General features: G+C 58.3%; 1 protein-coding gene across 1 annotated transcript in view; it reads left to right on the top strand.

Annotated features, from left to right (window-relative positions):
* Window positions 1–27,379, top strand: part of RPTOR (regulatory associated protein of MTOR complex 1) — a 138,485-nt gene that overhangs the window by 6,631 nt on the left and 104,475 nt on the right. The window contains exon 2 of the mRNA XM_037068348.1: window positions 26,186–26,288. Coding sequence (XP_036924243.1) covers window positions 26,186–26,288 — 103 coding nt within the window. The remainder of the gene's footprint in view (window positions 1–26,185; window positions 26,289–27,379) is intronic.

Raw genomic sequence — 27,379 nt, 5'->3', positions numbered from 1 at the left:
GAACTGGGCAGAAGGACTTGGAGACATCAGGTAGTTGGCCAAAAATATCAACAGTGACCCGAGCAGAAGTCAGGCAACAGACTTGGGAGGCATGTGACACTCCGTCCCTCGCCTGGGCTCGTGTTCCTGGGGGGCCTGTGCAATCGATCAGGGAGGCCCCTCCAGGTTTGGAAGCGGGAGAACCCACAGCCGGGCTCCAACTGGGGCTGGTGTGCAGGGGGGCGCGTGAACCCCGGGGGCAAGCCACTGGGGCCGTCTCTCTGCACCTGAGACGTGAGGGCTGCCGTTGGCGGTCCAACCTAGGCTTCTGCAAATGCGGAGGAGCCGCCACGGGATTCTTTGGGCCTGCTGTGAGAAGTGCGCTGTGTCCCACCGTGGACTGCGGCTGTGGAAGGAAGAGCCCGGAGATCCTCGAGATCAGCTCTGGGGATCCGGGAGCTACAGTGTGGACAGGGCCGCGTGCCTGCAGACGGTTCGCCTCGGGCCTCCCGCTCTTCACATTGGGCCCGCTGGGCCTGCTCTGGTGGAGCTGGGGCTGGTAGAGCTTCTCGCCTCTTGAGTCTGATTGGGCATCTGGAAGCTGTCAGCCCCTTGGGTGCCTGGCCCCGGAGCTGGACCGCCGGGTGCACCGTCCGGATAGCACAAGGCACAGGCCCTGCCCAGCCCTCGGAGGACAAGATCCCGTGCTCCTCGGCGTTCCTCGGGGTGCGGGCTCCGAGCAGCGTTTGGTCCTATTGACACACCTGGCACTAGGCCGTGGTGTGCACACGAGGGTACACAAGACAGGCTCTTGAGGTACTGCTGTCTCTCGGAGGAAAACACGCCCATGTCCCGGGTCAAGGAGAGCCTGGCTGGGCAGTGCTGTGTCTGCACTTGCGGGGCAAGGCTGTGGACTTTCGGTGGGGCAGGGGCACCTGGGGCACCTGGGGCAGCCCAGTGCTGGGTGTGGGGGGAACCCCCAGCAGGCCAAGTGGTCAGGTGTGGGGAGGGAGAGGTCTGTAGGGCTCAGTACCCCAGGTAACGTTTACTGAGTGTTTGTGTGCCAGGCGCCGCGCCGAGCTTGTTGGTGCGTGAGCAGCTCCCAGGGCCTGGCAGGTTTATTGGGGAGGGCGGGCGCTCAGAGCAGGACGCAGGACGTGGCGGGGGCGGGGGGGGCGGGGGGTGGTCTCGGGAGGAGAGAATTGGCTGCCATCGAAGGTTCTGCAGGGGCAGGGCTGGCAGAGGAAGGCTGCAGGAAGGCGGGGAGGGGAGGCTGTTGGGTGAGGGCACGCCAGCCCGGCCACCACGAGGCAGGGTGGGCAGAGCCCCACTTCTTTTCCTGGGATCGCTGGGTTCAGTCCCCAGGACGCCGCTCACAGGCATCTGTTGAGTCGCCGGAGGCTGCAGAGAGAGGCCGGCCAAGCTCTGCCTCTACCTGCTTCTCTTCTGTTCTCACCTGTGCTCCCTGCGGCCTCTGCCTGGGGGAAACTTCTCTTAGGTTTTAAACCACTGCTTACGGAGGCTGGAAAATCTTGGAGTGGCAGCACTTCAAGCTGCCTGGCCTCCAGGACTCTGAGCTCTATCTCCTGGGCTCAGTGACCCGGTCTTGCTCTGCCTGCCCCCCCCTCTCCTCACAGAAAGCTCGGGGCGCCTGCAGCCCACTCAGCTGCCTCCTTTCTCTCGGATCGCGTCCTGGCAGTGCGTGGTGTGTGACTGCTTGGCTGAGGCTCCCAGCTGCGTGTGGTGGGGGCTCCCCGGGCACTAGGTGACTGCCTGTCCCGGAGGGGAGGTGCCACACTCCAGGCGGAAGGACCGGGTGTTGCAGACGGTGGGGCTGTGTGGCCAGGCTGCTGCCTGTTGGCTGGGTTGGAGCGGCTGAGGCTGGCCCTCCTCGGTTGGTGAGTTGCACATGTGGGGCTGTTCCTTCCCTGAGCCTCACGCTTCCCGAGTGGGGTTCCCTTCTGCCCCAAAACGTGGTGTGCACACTGAAGGTGAAGTCCCCACGTTGGGGAGCATCGCGGACTGGGGCTCGGTGGACCGGGGCTGGTGTGATCCCCAGACAGCCATTTGCAGATCCGGGGCCAGCACCTCTGTTCTGAGGGAAAAACACTGGCCTTCCCTTCGGGTTTTACAGAGCCAGGCAGGGCGCAGATTGGAAGGGAAATGACCGTTAATCCAGTAGGAGGATTTAAGCCTAAAGCCTGTCTGCTTTGGAGTCAGGATCTAACCCGGGCAGACGGAGGCAGCCTCAGAGGGCGCCTTGGACGCCTGCTTCAGGGTTTTTAGTTAATTACACACAAATCCTCTTCCGGTGCTGGTAATCCTGGAGCCCAGTCAGGGATTGTGTAATCGCTCTTTTCTTTTTGATATTTCATTTAAGAAGGTTCCTTCTAGTCTTAATTTGATTTAATTTTCTTAAAAATTTATGGGCTAAAAATGCTTAGAACATGTGTTCGGTGTAATCGGTATTTATAAAAGGAACACCTGTGTGTCCCTCCAGGGGTCCAGAAACAGCCCGATGTCCTAGATGCCGTGGCTGTACCCGCTCCCATCTCGGTGACTCCCTCCACCCCTCCCTCCCAGCGGGGAAGCCTCGTTGACTTTTGGGGTGCCGCTCCCTCCCTGGGCTTCGCCCCTTTGCAGTTGAGACCAGCGATGCCCTGTTGTCTGTGCTGAGGGGCCTTTCCCTCAGCCCCGTGCAGGACGCCCCAGGCTGTGGGAAGCATGTCAGAGAGTCGGGACATGTGTCAGAGAGCCGTCCGCTCTTCTGTGTGGTGTCTCACCGCTGTCCTGCCTGCAGGCCCTGCAACCTCGGCCGAGGGTGGCCCCATGGCCTCCCTGCCCCGTGGCCCTGGGGGCGCGTCAGGCATCCGGGTCACTCAGGGCCCCAGAGAGTGATCCGTCCACGTGTCTGCGTGGAAAGATCAGGCGTGCCTGGCAGGTAGGAACTGGCCTTTAAAATGTCCTTTTTCACAAGTCAGTTTCAGCCCAGTTACAGGTGTAGAGGCCACTGTCCACTTATGTAGGTTCCAGTTTGTGGGCACAAATTGTTCATGACATCCTCCTGTGATCCTTTAAAAGCCTGTAGACTTGTGTGTTGTCCCCTTTTTATTACTTTTTATGCACTGTGTTTTCAGTTCTTACAAGAGGATTGTCCATTTTATTCGCCTCTCAAATAAGCAGTTCTTGGCTTTTTAAATACTCTATAGTATGTTTTGTCAATAGTTCATTAGTTTACTTTAAAGACTTAATATTTCCTTTTTTCTACTTTCCTTGGATTTATTTTATTGCCTTTCCCGCCATTCTTTTAAAGGTTTAGTCTGTTTTTCGAGATGCGAAAGGGAGGAGAGCGCATGGGAGAGAAGCACTGATGCGAGAGCCACATCCACCACCTGCCCATTGCACGCGCCCTGACCAGGGGTGGAGCCCGAGGCCCAGGCCTGTACCCTGACCGGGAATCGAACTGGTGACCCTTTGCTTTGCAGGACACTGCCCAGCCCACTGAGTCGCACTGGTCGGGATTTTCCCCTGGTTGTGAGGGGGACATTCTCGGAATGATTAGTTAGCTTATTAATTTCCAGTGATTTGTCTTTTCTAATATAGGCATATTATTTAACGATTTAAACTGTAAATTATGTAATTAAGTGCTTAGCTGCAATTCACAAGTTTTGATATAATATTTTGTCATTCAGTTCAAGTTTTCTAAATTTCATTTTGAATTGATTAGTTTATGAGTAATTTAAGAACAAGCTTCGTAATTGTTTAAGCATAGAGGGACTGTCCTAGGATTGGTTCTTGATTTCTGGCTTAACTGCTTTTTTTAAAGGTTTTGTTTATTCACTTTTTAGCGAGAGGGGAAGGGAGGGAGGAAGAGGGGACATCGATGTGTGAGAGCAACATCGAGATGCACCAGCCGGCCCTGGCCGGTGTGGCTCAGTGGAGAGTGTGTGTGTGAGTGTGTGTGTGTGTACACGCACTCAGAGCTCAGCCCTTTGAGTGGAGCTGCGCACCGTGTGGGATTGTGCCTGGCTGCCTCTGTGCACGTCGGCTCCCACGCTGTGTGCTGCTGGCATGGCCGGTGTGCCCGCAGCCGCAGGTGCCGCTACCAGTTGTGTCCCTTGGTGGCGTCCTGAGCTCTGCAGGGCGACCGCACCGGCACCGACTCCCAGACGTTTTCTCAGGATGCTTGGTGCGGCTGTGACGGTGTGTGCTTGTGCAAGGCTGGTGTTTCAGGGCTGGGGATGGCGCCTCGCACCTGTGAGCCTACCTCTCCCTGGTGGGCCGTCTGCTGGCTCTGAAGACCCGCCCTTTCCTCCCGAGGGCGCTGCAGAGTCCGCTGTGCCTCCCGGGAAGGGGGACACCGGTTTCCTCCCGGCTAGGCGTGCACTCTGCCCTTCTGCCCCGTAGCAGGCCTTTCCGAGGCTGTGAGCTTGTCCCTAGTCTCTGGCAGACGCCTTGTGGATGGAGTAAAAAGTCTAGTCTGACAGTCTTTGTCTTTTAATTGGAACATTTAGTCTGTTTACATTTATTGGGGCTTAAATTCGCCATCTTACTTTATGTTTTCTGTACCTGTGCTTTTTCTTTTTTCATGTCTTTTTACGGATTGAAAGTATTTACTATTAGTGTGTTTTCCTTCTGTTTCTAACACAATGTGCAGTTTCCCACTGTCCCAGAGACTCCCAGCAGCCACAGGAGGGACTCGGAGTGGCCTCAGGACGGAGTTGACCCCTCACCTTCCCCCGGACGGCCCGGGACGCTGGCAGACCCGCAGCCCTCCTGCTCTTGTGTGTTAGTGTCGCTGTGAGTTTATTTCCGTCTTCAGCACCACCAGCGCACATGGCTCTCAGCGGTCCTCCCTCCCGTGGATTCACGCCCGTGTGCAGGATGCCGTGCGTCCGTCCTGTGGAGCTCAGGCTCTCCATGGGGCTGCTCACGGTGCCTGGGGGGTCAGCGTCTCCTCTCAGGAGGCTCTGCAGATGCCAGAGTCCGTGTGTGGTCTGAAATGTCTCTGCTCAGTCCCCGTCCAAAGGGTCTTCTCCTGGGCACGGAGTCCAGCCTGACCTCCTTCTGCTCCCCGAGGGTGGCGGGGGCCCACCACCCTCTCCCTCTGTCCCTGCATGGGGGGCGTCGGCTGTCAGTCCCGCCGCAGCAGGTCTCCCCCAGGGAGTTTCCAGACCGACCGGGTGCCGGCTCCCTGCCCCGCCCTTCCACCCCGCCCTCCGTGCTGCAGCTTGGACCCCGGCAGGAGCCTCAGCACCGAGCCCCCCACTCAGGTTCTGTTTCATTCTCTCAGCCCGCTGAGTTCTCACTGTGGTTTTTTGCTTTAGAAGTTCATTTGGTTTATTATTGGGTCACTTTCCTGTTCTCTGCAGTTAGGTTTTTAAAAAATATTTATTTACTTTTAGAGAGAGGGGAAGGGAGGTGAAAGGGAGAGGGAGGCGCATCGATAGGCTGCCCTTCCTGTGTGCCCACCCAGGGCTGAACCTGCCACCCAGGCATGAGCCCTGACTGGGAGTCGAACCTGTGACCTTCTGCTTTGCAGGGTGATGCCCAACCCACTGAGCCACACTGGTCAGTTAGTTGTTCTGGGGTTTTTTTGGTTAGTTTTAATTTGCCTTTTAGTTCATTTGAACATAGAAGTATAGCATTTTATTTTTTGTCTCATGGTCCAATTGGATGTTCCCTGGGGCTTCCCTTAGCTGCTGATGTTGGGCTTGGTTGCGGGTTGTGGGCTGTCTCATTTCTTCTCCACTCTTACCGTGGAGTCGCCCGTGGGGGCTGGGCACGTCCCGGTCCGGGTACCTTCCTCCAGGGCGGCTTCTTGCTGGTTTCTGCCAGGCAGCAGGCCCCAGTCTGGGGCCACTTTAAACACGCTCATGGCTGAGGTTCCCTGAGCCACCTAGAGCCAGGACCCACCTTGCATAACTGTGTGAAGGACACAGAAGAGAACACGTGTGTGATCCCATGTAACATGCCCTGATGAGGCTGGGTGGGGGATGGAGGGTGACTGCCAGTGGGCATGGCAGTTTCTTTTTGGAGTGACGGGCTCCTCAGTGATTCGACGGTGCTGGTGATGGCAAAGCTCTAAAGAGCCTGAAACCCTCCGTTGGGTGGGTATTGATCTGTTTACTTACTTATTTATTAAAGTATATTTTATTGGTTATGCTGTTACAGTTGACCCGGGTTTTCCTCCCGTCTCCCCCTCCGCCCTACACACCCCCACCGGCACCCCCATATGTATCTAAAACAGGTGGGCTTATGGGGAAGCGTGTCTGGGCAAGGCTGATTCAGAATGCACCAGGGCTGCCTTGGGCTGAAAGTCCTCAGCCTGGTTTGGGCCTCTTCCTCTCCTCCTCTCCTCCCGGCCCTGCCCTGCCCCCGGGGTTGGTGCCAGAGAGCGTGAGGGTGTGCCTGCTCTCCCCCCACTACCCCCTGGAGGCACGGCCCACTGGGGTCCCGACTTCCGCAGGAGCGTCACCTCTTGCCTCCCTGCTCTGGGCCGCCTGGGCTCCTGGACTTCCCTCCTGTCACCTGCCTTGCGGGCGGGCTCGCTGTCCCTCAGGTTCCACCTTATATGTTTGGACCGTCGGATAGCCCCTCGGACAGCCCCTCGGCGTGCTAAAAGGGACTGCCATGGACGCAGAGAGAGTGAGACATCTGGCCCCTTGGCCCTGGTCGCTGTGCCTCCCTGCGTCCCCCACCAGGAGGCCAGGGTCGGCCAGCCCCCCCCAATCGCTGTGCAGGAGGCCTCCTCTGCGCCTTTGCTCTGTCGCCTGCCGACCGAGCAGCCGACGACGTGAGACAGTTCCGAACCTTCCGTGGTGCTGGAGGTGGGAGGCGACCTGTCCAGTCCCGAACTTCGGCGCATTATTTTTATCAGAATAATTTTAGAAATGGAGTTGATTTTGGGGGGCTAGTGAGGGTGGGAGGGGTTGAAACATGCTGCTCACATCTGTATGCTGGCACTGTTAAATGAGGACATTAATTGTTGTAGCAGTATTATTATGGGTAGCATGACTCCATTCTTTTTTTCGCTAGCCCCCCACGGCCGTTCGCTTTGTGGGTGAGGGCAGAAGGGGCGGCTGCCGCGCCCCGTGTCTGAGCTGCGGGCAGCAGCTGCGGTGAAATATAGTAAGTGGTGTTTCTGATAAATTAAAAATATAGGAAGGCCGAATTCACTGAGTCATTGAACTAAAATGAGGTTAATAAAATATGAGTCCAAAATTTATAGCACTTTCACTTGCATATAAATAGTCATAATTTAAAAAAATGGTATTACTGTTTTGTGTTGCAGTGTTGTTTCATTTCAGGCTTTCCACTTACTCCCACAAAATTGTACCCCCGCGTGACAGAGGGTGACAGGGTCAGAAGTGATGTGGCTGTTGGCAGGCGCCGCCACACGCACGCACACGTGACCCCACTCAGCTGGTGTGGGGAGCCCTGCCGGGGCCCAGGGCATCTGCTCTGGGGACGCCAGCTGCCTTCCCCCCGTAGTGTGCGGTTTTATTAGTTTTACCTTTTAAAATCTTTATTCTGGTAAGAAAGCCATTTCGTGGCGGATTTGAAAAATAGAAGAAAAGGGTAATAATAAATAATACTGCAAGCTGCTAGAGTGGGTTTTGGAGTCTCCTTCCCCATCATTTTCACGCCCGTCGGTGGTGGCTTCGTTGCCGCGTAGTCCTCACTCAGGTTCACGTCTGCGGCCCTTCCGTGTTGTCAGATGCTCCTGGTGAGTGTCCGGCGGCCCCTCGAGAGTCCGACTGTGCCCCCTGCCGCTGCACATCCAGGTTGTGTGTGGGCCCTTCCCCACGTTGTGACTGGCGTCCTCAGTGGGAACCCGGAACTCGGGAGACCGGGTGAGGGGCGGGGACACCTGCAGTGGGGCCGAGACCACTGACCAGGCGCAGGCCCTGTCGGCCCCCTGAATGATGGCCTCTGCCCCCACACCCATTCTCGTGGGCTCGCCTTTTTCCAGAGGTGGGGACCCTCTCTCAGCTGGAGCCCACAGATTTGCGACAGGGTGCCCCTGTCGGAGTTCGTTCTTGCCTTTCAGATAACGAGCCTGTGGGTGGAGTGACCATGAGCTCCTGCTGCTCTGCAGGTGGGGGTGGCCGGGCGGTGGCTCCGTGCTGCCCTGGGCCAGGGAGTGAGGAGGGAGGGGCGCTGCCCTGGGGGTGTCCGGGCCCCTTTGCTCTCCGGTTAGTGCACATCTATTGGCGTGGCCCTGCCTGGAGGAGTCCTTCCCAGCCTCAGGGGCTGCTCACACCTGTTCTGCGGCGCGGGTCTTTCTGGGCCCTTTCCCCTCCCAGCCCCTGTTGCTGTGTAAGGGGCACGGGGGTACGGTGTGAAGCCAGGTGGCTGCACCTGCATCACGGTCACCCGCCCGGCCCCCGCTTCAGTTTCCACGTTTGAGGCAGACGCTGCGTCGCCTTGCAGGGCTGCTGTGAAGTGGGCTTGTTTGTGCCCAAGGCACCTCGCACTGGCGCGTGCTGACGTGCCTTTGCTGTGCCGTGAAGTCTGTATGTGCCTGCATGCTCTTGCATTGGTGTGTGCACACCCGTGTGCGTAAGCACACATGGGCGTGTCTGTCTCTGCACACTCATGTGTGCGTGTCTGTGTGTGCGTCTGCGCCCCAGCCCCAGACCGTCCGCTGCGGAGCTCAGCGTGGCCTGGGGCTGGGCCGGGCTCGCACACCAGCAGGGCCATCGGTTGTGCTAGATGCTGCGATTCTGAGTGTGGGTCTCGTCCCAACGCGCCTCACAGGGCAGAGCTGGGCTGCACCGGGCACGGCGGCTTCGCTGGGCAGACCCGAGTTACCCAGCACCAGGGTCTTTCTGCAGGGCGGTGGGTCCCTGCGGCCACCAGCCCTCCTGAGGAGGCTGCTGGATGGAGCCAGCGCAGTGCAGGCTCACCCCTTCGATTTTATTTTGTCCTGAACGCAGTGTCCCTGCGAAGTCACGGAGGGGAGTGGATTAGCGTCCTGAGTTGCACCGTAATGGACTGTGTTTTTCGTTGGTTGGGGTCTCACTGGGAGCCACAGAGAAACGGCCCACCAGAGGGTTTGGGGGGCTGTGGGGTGCTGATTTTTCTTTGAGCTGTGAGGGTCAGAACTCACGGGAACTGAAAAAATGTGAAAATGAACATTTAGATGTCATGGGGTGACTCACGAGTCGCTGCCTTTCGAGGAGAGTGGGGTTGTGGTGGGGGGCGGGTGCTGTGGCGTCTCCTGACCACCTGGGGCCGGGGCCCTCGGGACAGTGTAGTCCCCTCACCAGGGCCAAGGCCCCTGGGCCCTCGGGGGATGTGGAGGCCAGAAAGAGTGTGGTCCCTTCTCTCGGTGTGACTGGTGCACCTCGTCCCCGCGAAGTGACAGGGAAGGTGCTGCTCTGCTGTTTTCAACCACCTTCGCCTGCGGACGCTGTTTTCTTTTTTATTTTTTTAATTCTTTACTTTTTAAAGATTTTTATTTATTTATCTTTAGAGGGGAAGGGAAGGAGAGAAACATCAATGTATGGTTGCCTCTCGTGCGTCCCCTGCTGGGAACTGGCCTGCAACCCAGGTATGTGCCCTGACTGGGAATCGAACCTTGATTGTGTGGTTCGCAGGCTCACGCTCAGTCCACTGAGCCACGCCAGCCAGGGCCGGATGTTTTTGCTTTGCTTTCAGAGAGGAAGGGACAGGGGAAGGGATAGAGAGAAACATCAGTTGGTTGCTTCCCATACGTGCCCTGGCTGGAAAGTGAACCTGCAACCCTTTGGTCACGGGACGGCGCTCCAACCCAACCCAGTGAGGCTTGGGTTTAGCCCCACACCAGCTAGGGCTTACATTTTTCTTAATTCTTCCCCCTCCGTTTCCTCGTAAGTCCCCCTTACCAGAACCGGTCGTCTGCACAGCCCACGGTCCCGTGTCTCTGCCCTCAGTCTTATTGAGGAAAACGTTTCACTGTGAGAAAGTGGGAATTGTGTCTGGGACTTTTCCTTAAATCAAGTCTTTGGTAGCTGGTGAGTCATGGAACTGAATTAAACTAAATGGTTTCAGACGTGTTGGGATGTTTATTGACAAGGTGCTGAACCCGAGTTCAAACATTTAGAACAGAGCACAGATATTTATATCCCTTCACGACGTACAGAGGAGGACGGGCTGGCCACGTCTGGATCCTGTCCCCTGTCCCCAGCTTCCTTGTGCTTTCCAGAAGAGAAGGAGTCTGTGCCCCGATGTGCGTGGTCACCGAAGGCCAGTTGGAAAGGGACTCGCTGAAAGGGGGGGCGCGCTCTGGGTTTCTGATGCCTCGCGCTGCTCCGGGGGCTACGTGTTACTCTTCCTGGCACTCGGAGGTGGGGGGGGGGGCGGCCTCGACACCGGCCGCCTCTGCCCCACCTGCCAGGGCTGCCCGGCCACCACATCCCGTCATTGTGGGCACCTGGGTTTACGGGCCTTAAACCCTCACGTGGCTTAAGGATGGGTGTTCTCAAGGAGCACTTTATTTAGAGCTATTAACATAGAGTTTAGAAATAAGACTTTAATTATTTTTTTACTCTATTGGTTTGGGAGACAGAGAGAGAAAGGTGGGGCAGAGAGAGAGAGTCATTGGTTGCTCTGTCGTTCCACTCATTCACGCATTCATTGGTTGCTTCTTGTCGTGCCCTTGTCGGGGATCGAACCTGCAACCTTGGTGCATCGGGATGATGCTCTAACCAACTGAGCCACTCAGCCGGGGCGTAAATGCGGTGTTTTACAATCTGTAATTGTGAAGAGGACCCTGGAGATTTACTTAACAGAGAGGTGATTTTTAGATTGGATTTTAACTATTTGGGTGCCTGGTAAACAGACACTTCAGTGAGGAGAGGTTCGAAACTTGAAGTGTGTATGAAAACACCCATTTGAAACGGTGGCACATGTGTGCGCAGCCTCCTCCGAGGCCTGAACACAGGGCACTAAATACTGTTTCCACGTTGGCTGCGTTCCCTCGCCTCCGTGGCGGCTGGGAGCTGGCATTTCCCGCGCCCGTCACCGCGTTGTTCGCCGTTTGGCAGAGAAGCCGTGCAGCAGCAGATGGAGGCCGAGAGGCGGTGGCGGAGGCCCGGGGGACGTCCACCCTCGGTTTCTGGCACGGAGCTGACTGCGTGGTTCAGCAGGGAGGCCGTCCGTTGGGTCCCCCCGCGCCGCCCCATCTGCCCCCACAGCAGCCTCCCGAGGCCCGTTTGTCTCACAGGCCGAGCCTGGGGCGGGAGCCGCACTGCGACCCGTGAAACTGGGTACCATCTTCCTGCCCTGGTGCCCCTGCTGTGGCAGCCAGGTCACCGCCACAGGGGACCCAGGTGGCCAGAATTCCGCCCCAAAGTGTCCTTTCTGGGAAAGTACCAATTAAAGAATTAGAAAGAGGAAACAGCAGGGTTTGGGCACGGGCGCCCTCCTCTGTGCCTCGGGAGAGGCGCCGCAGCTGTGGCTGTGTCTGCCTCGTCACGCCGCCTCCTCGGCCTTGGGGCCCCCCGTCCAAGCTCCTGGGTGGACACAGGCAGCAAGGGGATGTCTGTCCCCTGTGCTCAGGAGACAGCTGGATGGTCTTCGGGGTGGGCTCCAGGCGCTCCCCATCCTCGAAGCCCGGCTCACTGTCTGATTCTCCCTGGGCACGGCTCTGTGCTGTCGGGGACTTTGCTCTCTGCTGCGCGTCACACTGCTGCTGTTCCTCAGGGCGAGACGGCCAGCAGGCCCTCCCTCGCCCTAGTGCCCAGGGTGTTCGGTGGCTGGTCTTCAGGAGCTGTTGGAGCAGAAACCGAACTGGTCAGGTGCCCCTCCGCCTGCGTTTTCGTCAGTCACCTTCACACGGTTCCCACTGTGCTACCCACCCGGGAAGGCACGTCAGACACGTGAGAGTGAAACGAAGACCCAGAAAGTGACACTGGGACCATCGGGGCGGGGCGCCTGCCAGCCTTCCGTCAGACGTGCCCACTCACGTGGCACCTCCCGGAGGTCATTCTCCTTGTTGGCACGGGCAGGTGCAGAAGCACGGGCACACTCGTTCCGCGTTCCACAGCCGGGGGTGCCTGGGGTTCCCAGCCCTGGTGTGTCACGGTGCTGCTACAGACATTTGCACGCAGGAGGTCTGTCCGGAAAAAGCCCAGCCATTGTTAATAGAAGAACGGCTGTGTGACACTGATGTGACCTGGCAGCCGAGGGGAGGGGACTGGAGTGCACATGCGTGAATGGTGATGACTCCACTGTACTGGTCAGGGGGGTCGGTAGACGCCACTGAGAGAGCATATGTACTGTGTGGCCGTCACATTCAAAGTGAGTGAGTAGGGCAACGAATCTGCGTCGGATTTTGTGTTAAGCTTGAACCTTCCGCTGTGGAAGCTATTGGGCTGGATTGGCAGCCGCAGCCTTGGCAGCTGGTGACTGGCAGCTTCAGCGGGACAATGTGACTGCTCAGGCATCACGTGTCGTGCAGACTTTTTTGGCAAAAACTCAAACCACCCAGGTGACTCAGCCCCCCTACAGCCCAGATTTGATGCCCTGCGACTTCTGGCTTTTCCCAAAGCTAGCATCCCCTTTGAGAGGGAAGAGATTTCAGACCGTCAGTGAGATTCAGGGAAATACGAGGGGGCAGCTGCTGGCGCTGGGAGAACTGTGTGAGGGCCCAAGGTGCCCGCTTTGAAGGGGACCAAGGCATCATCGTCCCGTGTGCAGCGCTTCTTGCATCCTCGGTCAGCGTCCGTACTTTCCACATTGCATGGCTGCATACCTTCTGTCTCTCCTCCAGCCTGTCCCTCCCAGGGAAAGAACTATGACATTTGTTGCCAGTGATAACGTTTGGGCTTTTGACCGAAAACTGTGGAAAATTGTACCTGCGCTGCGAACGTGCGGGGCCATGCCCCTCTCTCAGCCGAGTGATGAGCGATGCCAGCACAGGGCTGCCGCCGCGGTGCGCACGGCCAAGGGCTTCTGAACGCAGCACAGGGAACCGTTCATTTCTGAGGACCCGGCGCTTCCGTGGGACCTCCCCCCCGTGGCTCTCCTGCCTGCATTTCCCAGGCGTGGCGGACGTTAATAAACACGGCTGCGCTTGGTCCCTGTGCAGTGAACCTCCAGGTGGTGAGTGGGCTCCCTTCCCGTGAAGCACTTGGAGTGACAGCCCTGTGGCGTCTGTTCTGGTGACAGCCGTCCCCTCTTTATTCTGGGGCGTGTGCGTCTCGGGAGTTGGAGACGGGTGGTGATGAGAACCTTCGGCAAGAGCCCAGCAAGTGCCGACTGCATGTGCGCCTGAGAGGCCGAGACAGAGAAAACACGCGACCGGCACATGAACTCCCCCACACCTGTCCTGTCTGTCCACAGTTTCCCCCGGGACTCACGGACGGCTGGCAGTCACTGGGGGTGAGAGGCACCTTGGTGTGGTGTAGAAGCCCTCAGCCCTGTACCTTCTGTCTTGGAGAGCGTATCAACCTTCTGAAAAAATATTTATTTATTTATTTATTTTAGAGAGAGGGGAAGGGAGGAAGAAAGAGAGGGAGAGAAACATCGATGTAAGGTTGCCTCTCCCGTGCCCCCTACTGGGGAGCTGGCCCGCAACCCAGGCCTGTGCCCTGAGTGGGTACCGAACCGATGACCCTTTGGTTTGCAGGCTGGTGCTCAACCCCCTGAGCCACACCAACCGGGGTTCAACTTTTTTTTCAAAACCATCTTATTGGAATAGGCAAAAGGGCCGACATTGTGACGCCTTGTGCTCCAGCTCACACGTGTGCAATGCAGTCAGGCCGCAGTGCGCTTGGTCTCCTGCCTTCCCAGTCAGCACAGCCTCCAGGTGGCTCGGGAGGGGAGCGCGCTGGGATTCTAAAACGTTTTAAAGCCTATTCAGTGACTCAGTTGGGGGTGTCTACTCCAGTGTGACAGTGGGGTTCATGTTGATTTCTGCTTTAAAAAGGGATCGACCCCTAAGCCAGCCCCCATTTTTCTTAAACATCGGTTTTGTCAGATGCATCGAGACCTGCAGCAGAAGCAGCAGGAGCCTGGGCCTGCGGTGAGTGAGGGCCGTGGCTCAGTGCTGGGCGGCCCCGCATCCGGCCACCACCCTGGCTGCTGGGGGCATCTGGTCACCTGTGGGTGTGTCCGTGAGTGGGTGTGTGCCCCCGTCTCAGGTGTGTGGCGTGTGGTCTTGGTTTCCGTGTTCTCACCAGTGTTGCAAGCTGTGTGGGTTTTCTTACAAAGGCTTCTGGCCCTCAAGCTGCTTTGCAGATTTGGGGTGCAGTGTTTTGGGGAGATCTTGCTGCAGACTTCATTAAAACATGACTGAACTGTTTATTTATCTTTGGACGCATGTGAGTTTAAGACTGGTGACTGTTGTGGTGGTCGGAGTTTTCGTTTTATCACCATTGAAAGCAAACGGCCGGGAGGTTCGTTTGTGCGTGAGCTCACGTGTTTCGGGTTCGTGATGGGCTTGTCCCGTGGACGCGGAGGCGGCAGCAGCAAGGAGCGGGCCCAGACACCACGGGCCTCCAGAGGCTGTGTGCGCAGTTGTCGTTGGTGTGCCCAGTTGTCGTTGGTGTGCGCTTGTCACTGTGAGGACGCCTGCTCCTTCCTGCGCCCCTGTCCATATGTCTGCCCCGGGGGCGGAGTCCGTCTCGCAAGGCTGACCTGTCGGCTGTGGCAAACGTTAACAACGTGAGTTGGGCAGAAGTCTGCGCGTCGTTTAGGCTGCACCTGCTGGGCAAGGCTCTTCGTGAGCTTCCTTTCCTCCCCTAACTCCCCAAAGGCTGGCGGGTCCCCTTGGGCCCCACCTTGACTTTGGAATGTTCGCCTGAGCAGCGGTGGTCCTTCTGGCCAGTGCCGGGTGCATTGAGGCCCGGCAGGAGCTGCTCTGGGGTGGGGGGGTGGGGGGCGCCCGGCCTGTGTGGTCCTGAGTGCCTTCCTCGGATCTGCAGCTTGTGCACGTTACGGCTCCGCCCCCGAGGAAGCTGCTGGCGTCTGGGAAGCGCTGGCCAAAGAGCGTTCTGGAGGGAGGCCCCCGCAGGTTGCGCTCCTCGCTAACCTTCTCCTCTCCGGGGGTGGATCTGCAGAGGCAGAGGGCACGGGCAGAGCTGGTGGCCGCCCTGTCACTGGCGCTCCAGCTCCTCGAGAGGCCGGGCAGTGCAGCAGCCACTGTCCCGGTGTCAGGTGCCACCCGTCTCGGGTGCCACCCGTCTCGGGCGCCACCCGTCGTGGGCTCTCTCATCTGGCACCACGTGTGGGGCTGGCAACCAGGTTAAAGCAGTTTTGTGCTCTGGGCATTGGGGTGAGGCAAGTGCCCCAAAACTCAGCAGGAGCCGGGGCAGCGGGCTGGGGCTGAATTAGGGTGGGGGCAGAGACCAAAGCCAGCAGAGGCTGCCGGGGGTGGGGGCTGGGGGGCCGATACCCCACTGGGCCCGAAGAAGCTGAGCAAGGGGCCCCAGGTGCGGGGCACCGACACAGATGTCCAGGGGACATGTGGGGACGGGGACAGGCCACATCTCCGAGGGGTGGCAGGGCCGGGCGGTTTCTGAGCTGTGGCGGCCGTTTCCTAGTGGCGGGTCTGCGTTGGGGCTGGTGGAGGGAGGGACTGAGGCTCACGGGGGCCCAGGAGTTGGCAACGACGTGCATCCCGAGGCGAGGGGTGGGGTGACCAGGGACGGGCTGAGGCGGAGCGTCGCTGAGAGGAAAAACCAGCGGCTTTGGCAGCTCCTTTAGTAGAAGTGATGGGGTGGGGGCCTGGGACTGATTACTACACTTGTGTTTTAAAGGTTTCCCGTGTTTATTTTTAGACAGAGGGGAAGGGAGGGAGAAGGACAGAGAAACGTCAGCGTGAGACAGAAGCCCTGACCAGTCGCCTCCCGCACGACCACAAACGGGGACGGTCCCCCGACCCAGGCCCCTTGCCCTGACTGGGAATCGAACCTGCCACCTTTCGCATTGCGGGGTTTTGCCCAGCCGACCGGACCACACCCGTTGGCGCTAAAGTCTTAATTCCTTTCAAAGGGAATCCAGGGAGGGACGGGAGCAAACTCAGCTCTCCGGGCCCAGCTGCCTCTGGCGCTGGATCCTCTGTGGCCAGCATTGCTTCCTTGGCGTCCAGAGCAGCTCCGACACCATGGGCCCATGCAGCTTGTTGGCCCTCGGTGATACTGTCACATCAGGTGCCTAGTGGCGGTGAGTCTTTTCAGAGGGTGGCGCAGCGGTCCTGCGTGCTGACGAAACCAGGGCTTTTCATGTTTGGCACCTGTGCGTCCGATGCTGATGTAGTCACGCAGAGACCCAGGGCGCCACTCAGGGCAGTGACTCCATGAGGCGTCCTGAGCTCAGAGGGGTCTGGCGGCGCCCACTGGCCTGTGCGCTGGGCAGAGGGGCCCTGGAGAGGGACCCAGGAGAGCCACAGTCGCAGTGCGCAGGGTGCCCTCAGACGGGGACTGCCGCTGGACCATCGGGGGCGTCAGACCTCTCTCCTGGTGGCCTGAGTCTCCCCCAGGGCTGTGGCACCTGGCTCTTCTCCCACTGAGAGCGGGTGATGTGACCGCGTGCCCTCCAAGGCCAGGTCGTGATAGTCGTCCTCTGGGTCTGCTGGGGGCGGGTCCCCAGAGCAGCCACCTCACAGCGAGGAGACCCGTGGAAACGTGTTGGTGCTCCCAGGACAGCCACGGCCACCGTCAACCCCCAGACGTCAGGCAGAGGAAGCTTCCCGGTGGCCCCAGCACAAGTCACCACGGCCTTTGCATCCTTGGCAGCTGACACGCGCGAAGTCCGTGATCATTCCAAAAAGGTATGGCCACTCTGTGGTGTGGTCACCTGTCGGGGGATGCAACTTGCTGGTTTGGGGCGGACAGGCCAGCCCTGACACCTCAGCCTGGAAACAGTGACACTGCTGGTCACCTGACCGAATTCCTGGGTGGTTCCTGTGCAGCTGCTGTCCCCAAGGGCGTGGTCACGGCATGGTGACAGAGGCGGAAGGTGCCCCCGTGTTTCTGCTGACGGGAGGCTTTGCTGCCAAAGGCCCCCCAGGCGCCACTGTGCCGCACGTCAGTCACACCTGGCCAAGCCTGGGTGCCGTGGCCCCGAGGCCTAGCCTGGCCCAGCGGTGGGGGGCTGGTGCGGGTGTGGCACCCAGCCGGGCGGTGGCAGAGCGCATCCCTCAGGGGGATGGAAACACCAGGTAGCATCTCTGGACCCGTGTCAGGCAGGGGCACGGCCCCACTTGGCCTCTGGGGTCGGCTGTGCGTCTCTGGGCGTTGCCCCTGGCTTCACTCCCACGACCTTTCACACCACGGGGTGGGGGGTGAAAGGGTGTCCAGGGCACCAGCGCACCCCGCCCCCACCCAGCAGGTACTCACACGCTGTTGAGTGGTTGGGAAGCAGGAGGCCGCCTCCTGACCCTCTGGGTTCGGCCCCATGGGCCGGGTGCTGTCCTCACCCCGAAGGAGCCCTTACCACCTGCCTCCCTCACGGCCAGCCTTCACCAGCTGCCCCCTGACGTCTTCAGTGGCTGCTCTCTACACGCCAGCACACGGCCACTGCATTTGCTCATGGCCCTTTGGTCTTTTCTAGAACTTGGTATTTTAGCACCAACACTGGATTTTGCAGAAGGTCCAGGCTGGTTGTTTTCGTGGCGTTGCCTAACTTGCCTCCATCCCCTGTGTGCCTCGCAGGTGAGTGTGGGGGGTCGGCGACCTCAGGCTGGGGCTCTGGCTCGCCCCTCTTGTGAGGCCTGGGCAGCCGTGCAGCTCCCAGCCCCCTCCCAGTGCCTGGTTCTCTCTCCAAAGACTGTGTCGGGCTGTGGATGGAAGTGCTTTCCTTCGACGTCCTTTCAGAATTTTATTTATTTTATTTTACCCCCTTTAGAGAGAGGGGAAGGGTGGGGGTAAGAAAGGGAGAGAAACATCGATTGGTTGTCTCTCCTACATGCCCCATCTGGGGACCGGCCTGCCCTGATCAGGGGTCACACGGGTGATCTTCTGTTCCGCAGGACGACGCCCAACCCACAGAGCCACACTGGTCAGTGCTCCTTTGATTTAAACTAATTTGAAAATCAGTGTCAGTGATACAGGCTTGTGCATGGGTGAAAATTGTAGGGGAATTGATATATGTGTATCAGTGCACCTGCGCAGTCATACAAATGAAACAATTCAGATTTCCCAGAGAAGAAGCATCTCTGGGATGCTGTCCCCCAGACCCAGGGACCCTCGGAGCCCCGCCCCCATAGATGGCGAGACTGGCCTGCCCTCAGGAGCCGGCCGTGGTCCTGCCCAGCACCCAGCCTGGCCGGGGCGTCCTCACTGCAGACTCAGCCCTGCCCGCACCCCCCCATCACTGCTCCCTGCTGGGCCTGCCGGTTCCGTCAGGAAGAGTCCTGAGCCCTTTTTGTTCTATGTGCTTCTGGAAGGGTTCCTCCCATGCACCCCTCCATTCCCTGGAGGGGAGACTAACTCATTGAGGTGTCCCCCAAAACCCCAACCACCTCTGATGCCAGAGGCGTTGGGTGAAGACACTGGAGGTGAATTTTCAGAACCTCTCTCGGTTGTGCCTTCTTTTCATGCTTCTGTCTACCGCGGGCGCGTTGGAGCAGAGTGACGGGGTGGCCCTGGGCCTTTCGTGGGGCGTGGCTGAGGGGCATCGGGGTGGCTGGCCTCCTGTCACGGGACTCAGGAGCACATTGGCCTCCTTCCTGGTCTTTGCAGGGCCCCCCAAGGTTGCCGCCGGAGTGGTGGAGGGGGTCCTGGATGGTCGTCTGGTTAGTGAAGAAGCCCACAGCCCCTCTCCATCCTGCGTTTACCCGGGACGCTGTTCTGACCAGCGCAGGGCCCGGGTGCCGGGCCTCCAGAGGTGACCAGGGGTGGGCAGCCCCCGAACGTGCCCGGTGGGCCTGCCGCATCCAGAAGGCCTGTGGGCCGGAGCGGGGCCCCGCTGCAGGGACCGGCCTGCCGTGGTGCAGAGCTCTTGCCGCGATTCACGTTCGAAACGGTCCCTGAGGGACCAGTGTGAAATGGGTCCTGTGTTTTTAAAGAAAAGAGCAACCCATCTGAGCACACCCGTGAGGCCGGCTCAGGCCCCTCTGTTAAGTCAGTGTCGGGAAGCGGGTGTTCGCCCCCAGCACCACGTCCGGCTTGGCCTCCTTCCTCTTCTTTTGTTTAAATAAAAATTTTTGTTGGAATATTAACGACTTTTATGGCTCCTTCAGGAGTGTTTGAGGCTCACACGTGGCCGTCCTGGCAGGACCTGTGCTTTCAGATGAGGCTTTGCGTGTTTCCACTGCAGCGCCCAGCTGTTGACTCAGCGGGGCCTGCGCCCCTCGGGGTGCGTGTGTGACTGGCCGCCGTTCTGCAGTCAGAGGAGATGGAGTGTAAAAGAAAGAGTATTTTTGGCAAGAATGTGGGCTAGAAATGCACACAGGGCCAGGCAGACGGCAGAAGTCCCTGGCCGGGTTGGGTGGCCCCACTGTGGGGCCCTGGGGCTGCGGGTGCTTGATAAATCCCCAGCCACAGCCTGGATGATGGGCCACGGCTCAGTGGGGACAGTCCCTTGAGGCTATGTCAGTGTGTGCGGTCACCTTTATCAGCATGACTGAAATAAAGGGGAGTGTTGTGGTTTGTTATTTCACATTGGTGCTGCTTTCCACCTTTGATCTTGTCCTGTGGCGGTTTCTCGTTCAGAACTCCTTTGAGTGATTGGGTCGTGGGGGAGTTCCGACTTCAATTTGTTAGGAGGAGGAGGTTTACTCAGCCTTCTGTCTAAGGAGGTAGCAGACAGAGCCCTCGGCAGCCGGCAGCCTGTGGCCTGCGTGTCCCTGGCTGCAGTGCCCATCTTTGCCCTGCTACTGTGGCCTGCTGCTGGCTCTCTGGGGCCACACTTGGCCCTTCTCTGGGACCCCCTACCCCTCCTCGCCTCTGGACCTGCTGCTCAGGAGGACCGGGGTCACCGGCACCAGTTTTAGGTCTGAATGGTTGTGAGGTCGAGATGCTGCTTCTCGTGCCTTCAGACCGAGTGTGTTCAGGGCCTGGGAAGCTTCTTGATAGTGACGGTTGGTGACGCTTTCGCTGTGAGCTTTTGTCTCCACTTCCCTCCCTTTCACACGGTCAGCCGCCCACATGGGACTAGAGGTAAGACTCCTTTGGGATGACAGCCCTGCATCTGTGTGTGTCCTCGGTTCCCTGGTGTGATGACACTGGGTTGGTGATCATTACAGATGCCAACATAGCTGACATCTCATGGTGATTTTGGCTTCCAAATGTTTTCTTCCCTGAAGAGCCTCAGGAATTCATAGTTCCACACGTGAGAATCCACACTGGCTACATTAAGCAAGAGAAGGATCCAGAGTCAGACCCTGAGGTGACAGAGACCCCAAGGGGGCTTCTGTAACTGCTGAGCAGCTCGGACATTGGGAGGAACCCAGATGCCCTGCTACCCACCAGTGCCAGGTGCTGCTGCTGCCGCCTCTCAGCCCCAGTGGAGCATGGCCTGGTGGGACTCAGAGCCTGGACTTGGGCAGGTGCCTCTGCCCGGAGGAGCACAGGTCCCATGATGGCCCCTTAGCTGCAAGAGAGTCCAGACAAAATTGCTTCTGTCTTCTACCTTGGAAAGGTAGAGTTCGTGTGTAGGAAGTCATCAAGATGTATGGGTGGTGCTGAAACACTGTGGGGAAGCACAGACAGCCTGTGTTGCCTGCAGGTCACTGTGGGGCACATTAGTCAGGGGCCATTGCGGAGTGTCAGCCGGGTGGGGCCTTGTAGGGGCTGTGTCTTTCAGCTCTGCCCACTCAGTGGCACCGCTGTCAGCCCTTTGCTTTGAAGCAGAGGGATCTTCCTTTTTCCTCTGCTCTGGTCCCTCCCACTGCCGTCTTCCCTCCCGCAGGCTTGTTGTTTCCCTCCCTCCATTCTGTTCCATCCCAGGTGGGTGTTAGCATTGCCACGGATCCGTCTTCCTGAAAACATCTGCTTAGCCATGCTTGTGCCTTGAAAACCTTTGTAAGACCCAGCGTACCCTCCAGCTGGCGTGGCGGGGCGGGGCCCAACCCAGAGTTTGGAGGGAAGAAGAGGAAAACAGCCCCCTCATTTCCCAGGACTTCCGCGCCTTGCAGTGCCCGCGGCCCAGGGGACTCAGTCGTTGCAGCCTGGAGCTCCGCCCCGTGGGTGTGCCCGAGGGAGTCTGCACCGCGGCCTCGCCTCGTGATGGGGAGGCCGGAAGCAGTGGCTCATCCCTGACGACACTGTGGCTCCGTTTTCCCTTCGGGTCATGAGGCAGTGGCTCCACCTCCTGTGAATCAAGTCTCTGAAGCCAACCCGAGTGTTGACTGGGGAGTTTCACCGTCCCCGTGGAAGGCGTCTTGGCGGTGGGCTTGGTCTGGTGTCCTCCTGGATGGGTGGAGGACCCAGGTGGCGGACAGGTCCTCGTGAGTTACAGGACTCTTGCCGGTTGGGAGGAGGGCACGTCTCTCTGGGCCCACCTGCAGGGCGTCACCTGTACTCCTCACCGCCCTGCTCACTGTTGCCTTGGTTACTGGTCTGAGCTTCAGCTAACTGGATGAGTTATTTTCTTCTTCTTCAGAGTGTGACAAAAATTGTATATATGTACACACGTGCATAAAAAAACCCTCGACAGTTGTGGTAACATTTTTATTGTTTCCCTGTGCTTCTAGAAGTCACATGTGTTTATGGTAGAACACTTGCAAACACAGACACAGAGGGTCTGGGGCAAAGCAGAGGTGAGGAAGAGGCACCCACATGTTCTGCCCTCAGCAGCCAGTGGCGCCTGACACACCTCAGGCTCCTGTCCTGTGTCCTCCACACGTGTGTCCTGTGTCCTCTGCATGTGTACCCGTATGTGCAGTGGTAATGATGGACGTGGAGCCGCACGCTCTCTCACCCGGGTCCTGTGGGCTGCGTCCCAGGAGGTGCCCCACTTGCTGGGCGGTTTCCCGAGAAACCGCGGCTCCCCCAGCTCACACCACACAGCTCCCCGTTTGCTGGGGGAGCCCCGCCCCCTGCCCGCAGCCCTGTGAGGCTGGGGGGCGGGTTCCTGGGGTGCCCGGCCTCTGACACCTGCTGCTGCTTCCTCCCTCCCATCGGGCCTCCGGCTGCCGCGGGAGAGTTCGCGCATTTGGACTTCCTGCCGAGTTACTGACAATTAATTTGTATGTGTGTGCGTGTCTGGTTTTTATATTCTTCTCTATAAAAGAATATAAAAACAGATGCATTCTGAGACAGATGCATACCCTCCGCACACACTTTTTAGGTAACAAGATCGAATAGTTAATTGGATGCACCTGTGTGCGCGTGCATTCAGTCCAGAAAGGGCTCCCGAGCAGTGTGAAAAACAGAGACATTTGTTCATGAAGACACGGAATGCAAGAAACACTGCACACAGGACAGTGATGCCTCGGTCCCCTTCAAAGTGGGCACCTGGGGACCTCACACACTTCTCCCAATTGCCAAAGCCTGCCCCATTGTATTTTCCTGAATCTCATCGATGGTCTGAAAGCGCTTGCCTTTCAAAGGTGACTTTAGTTTTGGGAAAAGCCAGAAGTTCCGATCTCAGTAATAAATCTACTTTGCATGCCTTTCTTCAATTTGCTTCTCTGAAACCAGGCTCTCCCTGGGCCTGCGATGGGGAGGGAGCCGATGGGGAGGGAGCCGTGTGTGCCCTTGGGGAAGGCAGCGGAGGGCGGGGCCTTCTCTTTCCACAGGGAGAGGGGCCTTCCTCCCTCCCCTCCCCTCCCCTCAGGCTGATTGACCGGCTGGGTGGTCTCAGAGAGCAGTGACACTCAGACAGAATTTGGCCTCAGACAAGAGGGTGCAGACCTGAATGAGGCTCCTGGCTCGCTGCGACCCCGCTGCGACCCCGCTGAGCCCGTGCGCCCCAGGCTGCGCCCTCCTCCCCGGTCCCGTGGACGCTGGCAGAGGAACAGCCGGGTGAAGGCTGGCGCCCATGCATTGCTGTGGAGGCGGAGGCGGCTCTGGCTTTGTGTCCGGGTTCTCGGCAAACACTCCGTTTGATGTGTTTCTTGCTGGGTTTTCGCCTCCTTGTTTTCAGCAGTCTTCGGGGTAGGAGCTAGAGGCACACCAGCTTTTCCTTCATCCAACCACCCGCGTCCCGCCCGCCCAGTACATCCACTCTGTCTGCTGTGGTTCCGCTTTCTGACTTTGTCTATAAATTATGCATCCGTGCAGCTTCAACTGAGCTCCAGGTTTTCGCTGAATGCTCTGACTCTTAATGAAGCTGGGAATTGGGTGGCCGTGCCTCCGAAAAGTAGGGACAGTGGCAGTTGTGGCAGAGATGGCAAGCCCGCCTGCTTCCTGGTCCCTTGTGCTTAGCTGGGGTGCGGGGCTGGCGGGCAGGAGTCGAGCTCTCGGGTTGGGGACAGAGTGGGGTGAGCCTGGCTGTGTACCCTGGCGGCTTCTCCACCCTGCCTCACCACTGGGCTGGCAGTGCCGGTCAGCCTGGCATTCCACGTCTGGGTGGCCGTGGTGCTTCCTCGATCGTCTTTTAAAAGTGTGTAGTTTTTCACACCCGCTCAGTGGGCAGAAGCTAGTAAAGGAACCTGTGTGACTGTTTTGAATTCTTCAGCAACAGGTGCAAATGTCTTGGTGACGGATGGGGCGACCTGCACCTGATGTAAGGGCTTCCATAGTCTGGGGGGCGGTGTCCAGGCCCACAGGCCTCGCCTGCTGCCTAGGGCCTGCCAGCCCCGCACGCTTGGAGGTCTCCCAGCTCGTGGTGGGAGAGTCGGGTGGGCTGTGGGACAGGGGTCAGTGCCGTCCTCTCCCTGGGGGAGCTGCTGTGCTCCCAGCACTGGGCGCCCCTCCAGGCCTCCCAGGGTGTCACGTGAAGTGCAGGGTGCGGTCTGTGTCGTCTTTTCAGAACCCCAAGAAGCTGCATTTCCAAACACCCCTGGCCCCAGAGGGTTGTGCGGGACACTGCCCGGGCTGTGAAAGTGTCACCCCACCACCTGGCTGTCCCCAGCCTCTCCATCCCGAGTCCGAGGTGACGGCCAGGTTTCTGGCTGGGCCCAGACCACAAGGCAGTGCGCTCCCTGCCCGAGGGGAGGTAGCCCGCAGAGCGTCACTGTGCCCCGGCTGACGTGTCTGAGGTCGTGTGCTCTGGGTGATCACCTGTGGTTTTCCAGGTTTCAGAATGGTGCTCTGTGCAGATTCAGAGCTAACCTCCAGGGATGGCATCTGTCCTCCTCAGTCACACTGCCCTGCAGAGAAGTGTGTTGCGGCCCAGAGTGGTTACTGTGTGTGTGGTTATGCAGTTTTGGGCACATTGAGATGACAGCCCTTACATTTTCTTAATGCTGTATCTGTGTTATTAAAAAATGTTAATCCAGAATTTTTGGAATGAGGTTTCCACAGAAATGAGAATAAAATACTGAAGAGACACTCCAGGTTGTAGCTGAGTTTAAAGCTCTCGCCCTGGCTGGTGTAGCTCAGTGGATTGAGCATGGGCCTGTGAAGCAAAGGGTCGCAGATTCGATTCCCAGTCAGGGCACATGCCCGGGTTGCAGACCAGGTCCCCAGTGGGGGACACATGAGAGGCAACCACACATTGATGTTTCTCTTCCACTCTTTCTCCTTCCCTTCCCCTCTCTCTAAAAATAAATAAAGTATTGGTTTTAAAAACAGCTCTCCGCGTTGGAAGCTACGTTGACACTGTGCAACTCCTCGGGAGGGAATGCAAGGCGTATTCGGCGGGCGCAGGGCTGTTCCCTGGGTGTGGCTTCTGCCAGGCTGTGGCGCTCGGTGGGTGGCCAGGCACAGGACAAACATGTTTTTGTCGTGCTTATGCCTGTATATTCTTGACATTTGTTTCTTGTTTTCTTTTTTTTTAAGATTGTATTTATTTTTAGATTGTTTTTAGTTTTAGACAGAGGGGAAGGGAGGGAGAAAGAGAGTGAGAGAAACATCAGTGTGTGGTTGCCTTTCCTGGAGACCTGGCCCGCAACCCAGGCGTGTGCCCTGACTGGGAATCGAACTGGTGCTCCTTTGGTTTTCAGGCCAGTGCTCAATCCACGGAGCCATACCAGCTGGGGCTGTTTCTTGTTTTCTTACAAGGTGTGGTGCTGGGTGTCTGGTGAGGTGTGTCTGTGTAAGCAGGAGGGAGTGCGTGAGCCCCACTGTCCTTGTACACAGTGCAGTTCACGTCACACTGGCCAATGGAGGGCTGAGCGACCTGCGCTCCCCTTTATTTAAAGGGCCCGAGGGTCTGTGTTTGGACCCTCCTGTGCTGCAGTGCGGAGCCTGGACCTCGAGGCCAGGCAGGGTCCCAGGAAGCCTCGGGGCGTGGGTGGGACCTGGTGCTGGTTTGGAGCAGGGAGGGCGGTGGGAACAGACGCCGTGGGGTGGGGAGAAGGTAGGACAGAAGGGGGTGCGGGTCCGAGGCAGGTGCTGGGGCGCAGGAGCAGGCCGTGGAGGGGGATGGCTGCCCTGGTTGAGGCGCCATGTACCCTGCCCGTAGGCGCTTTCGTTCCCTTTATCTGCCGTGCACCTGAAGACGGCCCCAGAAAGCGGGGACTGGCGTCCAGCGTGCAGTCAGGAAGACTTGCTGGGCCGGTGAATGAACACAGGAGGAGGCCCAGACTCCCAGCCGGGGCCTTCCAGGTCTCCGGCTGACGTTTCCCAGCTGACGGGTGCTGGGGTGGGGGGGCACTGGCGTGCAGGATGGTGTCTTGGTGACAGGCCTGAGGCTGTGGCGCGTCCAGCACCTCAGGTGGCAGACGGCAGGGTGGGAAGTACGTGGCCACCCACAACGAGGGTGCAGGGTCTGATACGCAAAGAATACGTGAAGCTAATCAGGAGAAGCCGCCGATGTCAGTAAACAATGGCAGTACAAACATGGGTAGACATCCCACAAAACACAGACGATGCAAGTAATACTAAGGAATGTCAACCAAATCAGTGTGTTTTTCCTCTCATTAAATAAGTAACGACCTTACATAAGGAGCTTGCGTGTGTGCGAACGCTCTGCAGAGGGACCTGGCAGAGTGTTACGAGCTCCTTACAGTGTTTACGCGTCGGATAGACTTCTTTCTGGAAATGTGTCAGAAGGAAGCCTGGGAAAGGCCTCTCCTGCCATCTGCCCGCCCTGCTCTGAAACGGCTCGAGGAAGTTGCTCCAGGAAACACCTGGCGGCACAGGTGGCGGCGGTGGAGGCGGGGCTGCAAGCTGGCGCCTCGGCTTTGGCACTGAAAGGTCTGTTTCTTCTGTCCTGTTTGCAGATGAAGACCGTCAGCGTGGCCCTGGTGTTGTGCCTGAATGTCGGCGTGGACCCCCCGGACGTGGTGAAGACCACCCCCTGCGCGCGGTTAGAGTGCTGGATCGGTAAGTCCTGGCTGGGTGCTGCTGCCGGGCGTGGGGCCGGGCCCTTCCCGCCTCCACGAGCTCTCTGACACCGGCGCTATTGGGGCGCAGTCACCTGGGATTTACGGTGGAGGAAGTCTCTCCCGGAGAACCAGTGAGGGCATGGTTGTCGGGTTCCATGACTTTCTCCTTTCAGTTGGCCCCACACCTGGCACCTAAGAGTTGCTCTCTACGCTCAAAAACTGGAGCAACAGACACCTGCATGCAGGTGCCTCCCTCCCACAGCGAGGTGGCCTGTCTGTCCCCACGAGACGCTGCCTGGCTCTCCGTCATCGTCCCTCCAAGTGACTTCGGTACAGTGCCGACTGAGGGGGGGCCATGGGCCTGGCCTGCCCGTGTCCCCGCCCCCAGGGCGGGAGCATCAGGCCTCACCACGGAGGACGATGTTAGCGGGGCTTTTAGATGCCTTTTATATGGCAAGAAGTTCCCTTCTGTTCTTACTTGCTGAGAGTTTTTGTCAAGAATCAGTGCTGACTCTTACAGAATGCCTTCTCAGCATCTATTGACATAATCGCCTGGCCTTTCTTTTTAGTCTGTTGATGTGGTGAACCATATTGATCCCTTTGGCTGGCAGAGCCAACCTCAAATGCCTGGGACAGACCCCGCTGTATCTGTCGCCTCCTCTCCGCCTCGCTGCCGGGGACGCTGGTACTTGGTTAAGGAACTGGCTGCCTGTTTGTGAGGGACGTTGGTCTGTAGTTTTCTTTTATCCCAACATACTTGTTTGATTTTGGTACCGAGATAATGTTGGCCTTATCAAATGAGTTAAAAGTATTCCCATCTTTTCTGTTTAACGGAGGAGTGCGTATTGAACTGGGTGTTGTTTCCTCTCTGAATTTTGGGGTGAGTGATCAGCGAAGCCACCTCGGTGTGGATTTTCCTTTTCTTCCACTGCTGATTCATCCAGCCTTCTCTCGTTGGCAAGACTGAGGCCACCCCCAGCTCTCTCGACGGTGAGCAGAAGCAGAAATTCCTTCATCTACTGTAAGAAAAAATACAAGTCACACTTCAGTCAGAATCGGGCTGACAGTGCTTTTCCCGTTTTACCCGCC

This window comes from Sturnira hondurensis, unplaced genomic scaffold, assembly GCF_014824575.4.
Source record: "Sturnira hondurensis isolate 20B ecotype Veracruz unplaced genomic scaffold, ASM1482457v3 Scaffold0001221, whole genome shotgun sequence".
NCBI lineage: Eukaryota > Metazoa > Chordata > Mammalia > Chiroptera > Phyllostomidae > Sturnira > Sturnira hondurensis.
This window is presented reverse-complemented; position numbering and strand designations above follow the sequence as displayed.